The following is a 13,094-nucleotide window of genomic DNA, read 5'->3' as shown; positions in this document are numbered from 1 at the left end:
TTAAGCAGAGATGACATGCAGAGTGAAAAATCTGTCATAGCAATCACTGCAGGTCATACCAATACACTCGAATCATGAAGATTAAAACTATATAAAAAAAAACGCAATCGTGGATAGGTAGTCTTCAACCTTTTCCTAATGTTATAAAGTACTCTGAATAGGATGTTTTTAGCATGATGATTGATATTTGATACTAGTTTTAGGCTCTAGCCTACATCAGTACAACTTAATGTCTTAATCTTAAGAACTATTGATATTTCAATCAGTTTATAATTCTCTACATTTGATAAACATTCATAATAAAGACATTTTCAAAAATGGAAGCGCGTAAAATGGTTGAAAATCTTTTGGCCGATTCGCATTTCAGCCGTAAAATATTTTGTTGGACAAGTCCCTATATTAGCAAAACCTTATTATAAATAATGAATATCAAAAATACGATTTAAATCTATCCGACCATATTGTTTACCTAAAACGTTTGTTACTCAACCCCTCTACCAATTTTGATTTCGCAATTTCTTTTGCACGAATAATTAGTTAATTCCTGTGAATTCTTAATCAGCGTTTTGCAATTGTTGCTCCTCTATTGCCGTTTGCAGGGAAAGTTTTCCACAGCTAGAATACTTTAGATTACCCGGTACCCCATTATTCCCTCTTACCGCCTAATTTTATTGTACTATATGCAATTTTTCGGTCAAATATTTAATAATCAATTTCTGATCAGGTTTTTGATAAGTTAGAGTCTAACTGTTAGACCATTCGGTACGCTACAGAACAATGTCGACAGACTCGATTTGTAAAGTGCATTGAATTTTAATAAACCGGAGAAGATAAAAGATTTATAAGAACTTGGACCCTCGACTATAGGAAGGAAATGTTGTACGACTTATATACCTACATAATTGTTAACTTCGCACTTCGAAATATTATTTTGTTTTATGCATAGGCGTGCGAAGATGCAGCTCATTTTTTTTACTATAACCTCCAGAACTTAGATCATGAATCATAATAAATAATAATTTTACAATGTTGCATTATGTATTATATACGATAATGTTATAACGTCTAGTAACAATTCGGCCTATAACGGCAACGCCATCTACCGCCGAGTCAAAGACACTCATTAACCGCTAGCTCGCGCCGCCGCTTACGATCTTTTCCGTTTTTATTATGTAAAAAATTATATTTTATCTTATTATCGAATCATTCACACTATTTTGTAATCTGACATTTGTTTTTAAATAACATAATATTCCATTGAACGATTATGTTGAATTTCTTATAGGCTATTTTTAGATTCTAATCACAATGATAAATGTATTGGTTTTAGAATATCTATTTTTATTTTGTTCAGTTATTGTATTTTGGAGAAACACCTTAATACCTTATCATCAACATTGAACCCATTGAGAATGATTTTTGGTAGCATTTTCATATGGTTGAAAATTATGATCCAGTAAATATAAAAACTGTGAGAGACTACCCACATAAAAAATTGTTTATATTAATACATGGTTCTCACAAATTGTTTTTGTTACACAGAAATTCAAAAATGTTGATAATCAAATTTAATTGCAATAGGTATTTAAACAGGTGGAACCGTGGAGGATATCATATATTAATTATTTATTTATCGGACATTTTCTCTATCAAACATTTATTAGAATTTAATTTTGAAAATATTTAATTGTTTAAACTTTAAACCAATAAGTGATATTTAATACCAATAATTGTTTTTTAACTGAAACATATATGGTTTCAAGGGTTACTAAACTTTTGAATTATCGGACAATAGTGCAGTTTTTGGTAAATTAGTAGATAGTAAAAGTAAATTATAATTTAATAAATAATAAAAATCTGTTTGGAATTTGGATTCCAAAAAAAAACTAGTTTTTTCTAAGGTCCAAGATAAGTTAATCATGATCATGAATATTAGAGATATCTTTAGACTTCAAAATGTGAAATGTGAATGTACTTCAGTAATAGGTGATAAATGGTAATATTATTAACGTGAGAAAATAAAGAGCAACCGGTGGTCAACTAATTAGGTTTCGATAATAATATTATCATGAGTCATCACGATTATTTTAATAGTCGTGAACTTATGATTAATAATAAAATTGTGAATTTAGGTTCTCAGTTATAATAATCATGCTCACTAGTCACTACTCAGTAGGTACTTTGAAAGTTAAGCTTAAATATTTCATATTTGAAGGGTCTAGAGTTTTTTAATCATCCTAAAGATAATGATAAAATTGTTTGTTTGTATATAATATTATAATAATAATTAATATTTATCGATTTGAGTTTTTTTAAATCGTAAAAACTTAATTTTTAGCCATTACTTAAACATTGATTAAACATGAGTACCAATGCTCATATCATAATTTTCTGACATTTAAAAATATAATACTACCTATAAAATTGTAAGCAATTTTTACCTATTCATACCATTTTACAGTATGATTTTTGTAAGTTAGGTAAGAACCTAGTTAATTTATAAATAAATATTTCATCACAAAATCAAGTTATTCAAGTTATCTTTTATTATTCGCAACTTCGAAAATTCATTTGAAACTTTAGAAAATTATTTTTTTATACATAGGCAATAACGACTAATCATTAACCATTTTCTAAAAAATATAAATATGAGGTCAACCCTTTTTTCCATTATGTCCAGTTACAGCAAATTTATAATAATATAGGTAATACAATTAAACTCAGGTTTCCAAATTTTATGAAATTATATCGAACAAAATATTAAAATCCAATGCTTCCAATGTCATATGCTATATGTTATATTACTTATATTGATTGGTTTATTTGAATCTTTGGAAGTTATTTTAGTTCGTTAATAGTTATCGAAAATCGTACATGTATATACACAGTAATTGAGGAGTTGGTGGTCCCCTAAAATTAAATAATTGTTATATTTTTCGTAATTATTAATTCATTTTATGCTCATTTTTGCTTTTTCCCGCTAAAATTCAACGCAATAAATATCTGTCTACGAATCCTTACTCGAATTGTCTTTGCTAATGTTACACCCATAGACTTTAGTTGTGTTTACGTATCTAGGCTCCGGCCACTAGCAAAAACGAGACTTGTAAACTTAAATTGATTTTATACAAAGAACTTTTTAAAACTATACACTTAGCCTAGTTAGCCTGCAGATCTGCGATATTGTTCTAAACACGTTATGGTTAAATTGGTAGAATGAATATTTAATTGGCTTATCCACAATGGGTGATGCTTCACAGAACACTTTAAATAATATATCAATAGGTATTACAAGAATTGAAAAAATAGACAACATTCGGACATTCCACTAAATTATTGTTCAAATAATTAATTGAAATCGTCATATTTATCACTATAAATAATTTTATTGACAATTTTTTTTATTTTTATAATAACTATTAAACGTAAACTATGCAAAAACAACTGTTTTTAATAATTAATACGTTTAATAAATTTAGTACCAAGTATCAACTATCAATTCCGTTTTGTTACAGACACGTTTTAATTCGTTTTAGTAGTTTAGGTACATGTTCAACTTCTATCGTTTATAACAATATAAGGTATACATGTATAATAAGTTAAAAAACAATCTAATAGTTAGCACTATGCCACTATATTTTATAGCACACTTGATCACACTTTTAAAGTACCTAATACATATTTTTCGCAGTCCAAAGAAAAAACAAGTTACAGATGGCAGACATATTGATAAGAAACAATTTTAATCGTGATGTTATTTGAATGGACTAGTCAACAGTCAACTAAAAACTCAACTATTTACAAAAACATACATTGGCATTTACTACTGTGTATGAAAAACACTAAAAATAACAATCACAATATTGCTAAATTATATTATCTACTTACTGTAAAATTAACCGCGACGACATGTTATTAAGTAGGTTCACCGCACGTGGACGTCGTTAAGATAACGATGAAATGTCGATAACGCAATATGTCTGGTGTAATAATACACATAAAATTAATAATAGAGACAAATAATAAAATGTATAAGAAATAAGAAATAAATAATTGCAACAAGGGTGTTTGGGGGTAGTACCCATAAATATCCCCGTCGTAATAAATACGCCACTGGATAAGATATACAGTATACCTATTAACCCATTTATTAATATGCTTGGGTCTATCTTTTTAATACAATAAACACAAACACGTAAATCGATGCACCCACAGCGGAATCGTCCATTTTAATTACCTAAATAAAAATCACTATTCCTTTATTTATTTACGTAGCCTCGTTCAGTTAGGACGTTAAGTTGATATAATCACTGAGATATTTGACATTTGAAGGTGGTACATGGCAAACATACTAAGGGTACAAAAGTTAAATATTTTAAAAGTACAAATGCAATTTGAAAATAATGGCATTGAAAAGACAACATTTCAATGAAATATAGGTGCTCTAGCAGTAGCACTAGGTAGTAAGTACCATGGATGAGCCAATAATTTTCCTTTTTCTACCTCACATCCTGTTTTCTGTAGTTATGCCATATATGTAAGTAAATAATACATTTGTTAAAAACTATCGGATACCGTGGTCTAAACCGTATTATATCCACAACCGATGATTAACTAATTAATCAAATAATTTTTCTCTAATGCTGCAATATTTCAATAAGAAATTGTCAATCAGTATAGAAACCATATTATTAGGTTAGGTTAAGAGGTTAAGAGAACAGAGGAGTTCCATAACTAAGTAGGTGACCTAACTCAGAAATTATAAGTATCATCATAGAACAATGGGATAGATTTGTATAAAACAAAAAATGGAATTAGGATTGATGAACTAATAATATTATAGATCCAAACGAAGAACAAAACACAATCATAATATAAAAAGGCTTAAATCATTTTTATTTTATAATTATATAGGTATTTCATAAAATATTTAATAACAAAATAAGCATATAAATTACATTCAATATCAAATAATATTTAATTTTTTTTACATATGCAAACAGAAAATATGTATGTAATAAGTGTAGCATATCCTAACTTTTTTGAAATTTCAATAATACGTTTAAAACAATAACAATTCGTATATATGATTAAATTTCATTAAAATAAATGTAACTTTACAAAACATTGTTTTTCTTTTATAAAAATATACACATAATGCAATACATCTACAAATTAACATTTACAAAATAAATTATAGTATTCATATAGTATATAATCTTATAATCTTATTCAAAATATTAGTCAAGATTCAATTGAGCAAGAAGTCGGTCCTTAGAAGACTTCATATATTATTTTTTATCGATAACATTATTATTATGATAAATTATTATAAGGCACATAATACAGAAAAACCTGACAGCACCAAAAAAAAAATAAATAATTTAGTTTACGGAAGACAAACAAATTTTGAGCAATTTTTTTGAACTTAATTTTTTGGCACATGTTTTAATTGCTCCATTGAGCCATCTCAAATGAATTCAAAAGCTTTATTTGATACATCTAGCCTTAATATAGGAACTCTAACAAATAAATCTTAACATGTTATTATATTTATATTTGTATATATTATATATATATATTTCATTTTTTTTAGAATAATTATATTATGTTTTAATATATATATATTAAAAAAATTAAATTTTAAATGAATGAATCTTTTACAATTTAAAATAATTTATAGTATCAAGTCTTTTGAAAATGGTTTATTGCAAAGTTTTATATGGTTAATAAATAAGTTTTTGCTCCAATCCTATACTATTTAAGTAGTTAAAATACATATCTTAAGTGTTCTAAACTTCAAACAATACATTCTTAATTGATATGGTATAATATGTCATAGCCTTAACATTTAAAAGAACATATTACAATACAGAGTGATTCTGTACAATATTATAATGTCATTTTTATATGTATTTGTCATAAATTGAATTGAAAAAAAATAGATTCATATTCATAATATACATAGACATAAATACATTTTTTTCTTTTCGAACAATTTATATAATTTAAATCTCCTATACCCTTGTAGGTAATAAAGATATGGATGTTAAACTAAAACTTTTAATAAAATGGTACTAATATTAAATAACACTTCAAATATCTTTTCTTTCAATTCAATTCAAACAGTTGCAAAGATCATCTGAAGAGTTCTTCATATTTATTGATACTTACAGTGCAAGAATAACAAGCGTAACCCATGTGAACACAATGGTATTTCATACTGAACTTGGAAACCTGTAGTCCTGTTTGTTCCAATGTTGAGGGTACGATATGTCCAAAAGTGAAGGTTCTTTTGGTTCATAAGCACACACTTTTAAATCCAATGAACAAGTCAGTCTTTGGGGTACAGGTCGCTCTACATAGCATGGTGGCCTGTAACAACACGGTGGCCAACAGTAGAACAGGGGATAATCGACATAAGGATATCTGATGGGGCTGACATATAAAGGTCGCTCAGTAGATGTGACTGGTACTAAAGGTCGCCTCTTGCATGGATCGAGTTCCTCTTCTTCGCGTTTGCGCTTGGTCAGATCTAAGCAAGTAGTGGACAAGTCCAGAGCAGAGTCTTCGGTGTCGGATAAGTCTTCTACATTGACATCACTATCTGAACCGGACGTAGTCTCCGCAATAGCTGCAGCAACGGCAACCGCCGTTACAGCATTAGCAGTAATTTTTGGGGGTTTCGGAGCACCTGACGCTTGTTGGACGGCCAACCGCAAACTGGTCTCTGTCTGCAGCCATTTCTGTATCTGACGGCGATGAATTCCATACTTTCGGGCCGTGGCTCGCTGATTTCCCTGGCAATCGGAGTCTTGTCTATACGAATCCAATACCTGTGCAAACAACAAAATCGTTAAAATCGATAAAATAAAAAAGAAACACACAATTAGATGACGGGTATTTTAAACACCCGATGAAAATCTGCGTACCTACAAAACGGGCAAATAGTACGTGTTTTGTGCTAACAGCAATAGTGGTGGTGTCGACTGGCGGGTCGAATAGGTTTTACGCGGCATTTCAGAGAGAGAGAGGTCTCGCGTAAAGACGGACCGATGCGGACAGGACGAGGCAGATTGACCGGCGGCGGGAACACCGATAGACGAGCGCGGCGTAGTATTTTTATTTCGTTTTGGCACGGGACCCGAACGACGGACGAGGCGAGCGCGTAAAATCCGGTGAAATCGAACAGTCCTAATCGGCGGCCACCAGACGGACGGTCGACCGGGCGGGTAGCGGGAGGGGTGGGAGGGTAAAAACTGTAGAACGTGTGAAATACAAAATATGTTGCGAGTGATAACGAAAAAAAAAATAATAATAATGAGATATAAAAACAAACAACGACTCACCTGCAACTTGAACTGCGGAGGAAATATGCGCCTGGATCCGACTGGCGCCTTGGGTCGCTTCTCTTCCACCTTGCCGACGGGTTCGTCCGGAGCGCCGTGGGCCATCTTGTCGGATAACACAGTGACGTTACACGTTACGAAACGGTATTATATACAAAATATAATATTATTTATGCGATTTATAACGCAATCGCGACGGTATTATAGTTATGCGAACAGAACGCAACAATAATAATATAAGTGTAGTGTTATATATTATTATGTAAAAACAACAAAAACGCGCGTATATAACAACGTCGTGTTATTTATAAACCGAAATACGCGACAATTTTAATTTATATAAAATATATATAATATAATCACAATATTATGTTATAATATTATTATATTATAATTCAACCAAAACACAACGGCACGATTGACGCGGCGGAAACGACGACGTACAAAAACGGTACGGAAGAACCGATAAAACAGATCGGTTTTATTTTAATGTTGTTGTTGTTATTATTATTATAAATTACAAATAACAATAAATAATAAGTGTTAAAAACGGAAAACCAAACAAATAATAACCGAGAGAGTCTGGCGGACGCTACGGACTGCGTGCGTGTGAGTGAGTGAGCGAGTGCGAGTGTGCGGCGGCGGCGGCAACAACATCGGCAGCAGCAGCAGCAGCAGCAACACCAGCGGCAGGAGCAGCAGCAGCAGCGTTGTAGGTTTTTCGAGTAGTGTGTTGTAGTAGACGCGGTGGCGCTTGCTGGTACAAAAATCAGTGCCAAGCTGTCTGTGTGCGTGCGCGCGCGTCGCCGTGCCGTGCGTGTGCGTGCGTGCGCGAGTGTGCGTGTGCGGCGTTGCATTCACACAAGTCACCACCCCGCGGCCGCCCGCCCGTCCGGCCGCAACCAAACGGTCGTCGCCACCACACTGCCGCCCGCCGCCTCCCGCCCATCCCCGCCGGACGAGAACCGATTCTTGACTCGCCGCCGCCGTCGCGGTGTGTGCGCCTCGTCGGCACGGACCATCCAGCCGTGTTGGCGACAAAATACGCGAGACTGACGAGTCGTCGCCACCGCCCCGCGCGCCGTTCAACACCACGGCAACGACGGCCACCGTCGTCGCTCGAAACGGCCCCGGCGGTTCACTCGGTGGACCGAACGAGTCGGTGGGACCTTTGAGCGACCGTTTGGCGAGAAAAACGTCACTCGGACATCGTCGCGTCGACGATGGTTGGACTGGGGACGACCGGTAACCGGGTAACCGTCGTAGGACGGCCGCCGGTGACGCGGAGAAAACGCTATGGCCCCGTCGCCGGCAACTGGTTCGGGACGCGAAGACTCGGCAGTCTGACGTACCGAAAGAATTCGACGGGCCGCCGGCGGATCAGATTGCCGGTCGGCCCCGCCGCGTTGCCGCGCTCCCGTGAAATCCGGTCGGCAGCGCCACACCACCGCGCGTGCATACGGAACGATAACCGTGTCGTCGACGGGACGACGTGTGGCCGCGCCAACAGATAATAAATAACAATATAACGATATCCGCGGTCGCGGCACCGGTGGTCCCGTTTTTACCGGAAATACGTATAATGTTTCGGCTAGTTTTCACGTCCGTTTATGATATTACATAATATATAATTTGTTTTCGACACATGTTATGATGTGTTATTACTCATGACCGTAGTCCGTTGTATGGCGCAGGCAGTGGCTGATGGGTATTTTTTAAGGCAATCATAAGGGCCAAGGGGCCACCATACAGTATTGGGTTCTGGCATGCCGAGCCGAGTTCGTGGAGTTTTTTCCCCGTAAATCCTGTTTAAAATTTTCCGTTTTGGATCACTGACCAGCGGTGGATCGACGGGCTTAAATACTTCACTCACTACACTACCACAGTTTTGGACTGCAGTCCGATCCGGCGGTTAATACCTCCAAAGACCAAAATAGTGTATATATATATATATATATAGTAAAATATACCAATATAGTTTTATTGTTGTAAAAAAGTTAAGAACAGGAGTACAAGATTAAACATATTATGGTTAGGGGTCCAAAAGATTTTGTATTATCTAAAGTTTAAAAATTGTTCAGTACTCCACTGGTCGAAGGATGAAGATATACATATAGCCGGTGACGTGATTCGTTCGCAACGTTTCCTCGATGGACGGATCCGAGAATGTTGCGGTTATCGTAAATCGTCACTATATCTCTGTATCGCATACACTCTCACTCTGTCCAGCTTGTCCACTGTCTATCTTTCTTTATCAAATGAGCGAACTGTTTGCATCGCCTGTATGAACCGATTTCTATTACGTAGCTACACTTTCGTCGTTGTCCTACCTGTAGGACGACGCAACGTTCGTTTTTTGGACTAGGTGTAATTTTTTATTTCGGTACTTCCCACTTCGACCTTAGACGTCGAAAATTCATAAACACTCGATTATTAAACATAATTTCAAACTCCAATCACATGAGTGAAAATACATTTAATGACAATTGACCACGTTGTACTTGTAATAATTGTATTAATATATTAATAATATTATTTGGACCCAAGACCCGTCAACAACTTCAACAGGTGTATCGTAGTATTGGACGTTGGTGTATAGAGTAATTTAAATAAACACAATTACATCACTACCGCCAATTTCCATAATTCGTAATGAAATATCGCTGTGCTCTGTGCATATTCGTAGTTTAATCCAAACTATAGTTATTATTCACTAATCATTAATAAAAATATATGAAACCTAAGTACAAAGTGCATAATATACTAATAAATAATATTAGGATGTTATTGACGAGTATGGTAACTTTTACATTTTTTTCCTTGATCCTATACAATGCTATCTTAGCTAAAAATTTGTGTCATGCTTCCTTGTTACAGAATAAACTAATTTTATTTTGCATTTTTTTTTTCATATTTTAGGTCATTTTTTGTAGTTTTGTACAATGTAGGGAGTATTATTCTCATTTTAATTGCACTATGTAATGGAAGGTAAAATAACAAAATTCTTGTTTTTATTCAGCAATATTTTATTTTTACTGTAAGTTAAACTTGAAAATTTAAATGTTTACTAGCTATTGTCTATTAAAATTTTACTATTCATATTTTAAATTACTCTTACATACTGATTATCACTCATTCATATAATAAATCAATAATTATTATTTTTAAATTAAATTGTTTTCACTTATTAAAGTAAATTTGTTTGGTCATTTTTGAAGAGTATTTTTTGGAGTTTTTAGAGCATTTTTGCATGTTTTTGGGGCATTTCGCGTGTTTTTTATATCATCAACATCTTATATCTACTAATAAGTAATAACTTTATTACTTGTACGTAATAAGTATTTAAATTATTGATCGATTTGGACGCTATATGATTTTTGTTCAATAGTAAATAATAACCGACCTATACAAAAAGTCTAAGAGTTGTATGCAAAATAATTTGATTACGAATTTTAAAATCATAATTTTAAATTTGTATTTTGAGCAACATGAAAGTAAAACCTGTGTGCAATAATATGTAGTTACATAACCATCATATAGGTACTATATAATTGTATTTGACAATTAATATATATAATATATAACATTATGAATATTTGATTAAACCATACTCCATTTCAGTACATTATTTTTTATTTATTACCAAAATATAACATTAAGATAATATTAAGTTTATTTATTTTCAAATCTACATTTTACTTAAAAGATTCTTTTAAACTATATCAGAATGATTAATGTTGATTATGCAATTTGTAAAATTATAGTCTGCAGCTAAAAAATATAGTATAATATTATACTATAGTACTTAAAGTCTTAAGGCTACTGAAATATTTGGTACCAACCTTCTAATTGTATTTAATATTATTGCATTAAGTAAAATACTACGTAGTATGAGAATGTATAGTACTTGAACATTAGATAATAATAATTCATAATTTTATTTTATTTCAACAGCTACAGGTGGTCACTAGTCAGTAGTCAGAACCTCCTCATGAGGGAATCTTTAGATCCGCAGTGTAGAGCTCGGCCAGATCATTTGTGGGTCCACTTAATTAGATATTAAATTTTGATTGAGAATTTGAGATGTTTTTTTTAAATGTATTAACATATTTTATAAAATATTAACGTGTGATCAACAAATATATGTTATTATACGGAAAAATGTATTCTTTAAATGAAGATTTCTTAAAATTTTATATAATTACATATATCAAATCTAACGCAAAATGTACGAAATTATTTTATTGTTCTATATTATATAGTTTTTAATACGTTACAGCCGGCGCGTCATACAATTAAATAATTGCCTGGAATTTATTTATACTAGGTGGCTGTAAATATTTCAAAATTAGTTTGATGTTTTCTCATCAAATTTTTATTTTATTTCAAGAATTGTACTATTATTGTACTATTATTCTACTATTGATAAATTATGAATGTTCTGGTACGTTGTATTTTTAGCACTGTGGAAAATGTAGGTATATTTATAAACAGACACAGATTAATGAGTGTGAAATGACCCTTTCATTGGTATAATACTCTAAGTGTATGTAAATGTCTTTTTTAATAACGACAGTAAATTTTGTTTTAATCATATTTTATTTAATTTCAGTGTATTAATAGTACTATGTATCTACAAATAATTACAATGTCTCGCCGTTATAATAATATGTATGTATCATATTGTATGTATTATAAGCACAAACATTACAGAAATATATATTTTAAACAAAATGTAAATAATCTTAAATTTCCATATCATATTTTAAATTGGCGTAGTTGACGGATAGCTAGACGAATATTTTCGTGAACAAATACGGGGGTATTCGATATTTAAAATACCAATTGGTTCTATTTATACTCGTCAATATAATAAAATGCATTAATTATAATTTATAAACAAATCAATTTTATTTGGATTTGGCAACGGACGCGGTCTTAACGTAAACGCGGAGTTAGTAAAATTGGCATAAATGAAACGAAAATTAAAATGTTTATACTCGATATGAATGTAGCATAATATCAAAAACCACGACAACGATTTTTCAGGTGTTTTGAGGAAAAAAGAAACGTAAAGCCAACAAACCAACGTTAATAATATTATATTATGTATTATAAAATTTTATTGTCGTCCGTCGCTCGTCGTACCTATAATATAATAATATTAGTCCTAACCCTGGGATACCTCTCGTATTAAATCAGTTTCCTTTGTCCAGTTGTCCCGAAAAACTGTTCCGTTTCCAAATAATAATATTCTATTATATCGAACGTCGTCGTATATTATATATTATTATTATTATTTTCGACGTTGCAATGGTAACACATTATTAATATTGTTACTATTATTGTAACCCGCTGAACAGATAACGCGTGAAAAAGCACGTTCGGACGGACGTCCGAGTGCGATAGGACGAAATATCGAGTGTTCGGGACAAAAGGGGTCGAAAAATGTGGAAAAATACCAAGAATCGTGTACGGTTGAACGGTGGGTTAGCTGCCATTACGGAAAACCACCCGCCGAGCCGTGTTCCTCTGTGCCGTTGATGTTACAACGTTTTCGTCTATATAATATTAGTTATAAGTTATAATAATAATATTATGTTTTAATGATTATCGGAAACATTATAACGATATTATCATCGTGTGAAATGTGTGCAAATTTGCAGGTGTGAAAAGTCCTCCCAAAGAACTCCCCGAAAAGTTGGGCGTTCGCCGACGCGGTTTCTTCGGTCGCTCGGTGGCGGC

At 32.8% G+C, this 13,094-nt stretch overlaps 1 protein-coding gene across 1 annotated transcript; it reads right to left on the bottom strand.

Moving 5' to 3' along the window:
- Window positions 1–4,875: 4,875 nt before the first annotated feature.
- LOC132921853 (uncharacterized) lies at window positions 4,876–8,136 on the bottom strand. The gene is made up of 2 exons (XM_060985080.1): window positions 7,350–8,136; window positions 4,876–6,836 (listed from the first exon to the last, which is right to left on the bottom strand). The coding sequence occupies exons 1-2, from the start codon at window positions 7,452–7,454 to the stop codon at window positions 6,219–6,221; spliced, it is 723 nt and encodes a 240-aa protein (XP_060841063.1). The 5' UTR covers window positions 7,455–8,136; the 3' UTR covers window positions 4,876–6,218.
- Window positions 8,137–13,094: the final 4,958 nt, after the last annotated feature.

The sequence above is a fragment of the Rhopalosiphum padi genome, chromosome 2 (genome assembly GCF_020882245.1).
Source record: "Rhopalosiphum padi isolate XX-2018 chromosome 2, ASM2088224v1, whole genome shotgun sequence".
In the NCBI taxonomy this organism is placed as follows: domain Eukaryota; kingdom Metazoa; phylum Arthropoda; class Insecta; order Hemiptera; family Aphididae; genus Rhopalosiphum; species Rhopalosiphum padi.
Note: the sequence above shows the minus strand (reverse complement) of the source record. Positions and strands in the feature narration are given on the sequence as shown.

What these genes read in the sequence shown, in the direction of transcription:
- LOC132921853 (XM_060985080.1), bottom strand. Translation starts at nt 7,454, where the DNA reads ATGGCCCACGGCGCTCCGGACGAACCCGTCGGCAAGGTGGAAGAGAAG. An exon ending in CTCCGCAGTTCAAGTTGCAG is followed by an intron (nt 6,837 to 7,349) that starts GTGAGTCGTTGT and finishes TTGTTTGCACAG; the next exon opens with GTATTGGATTCGTATAGACA.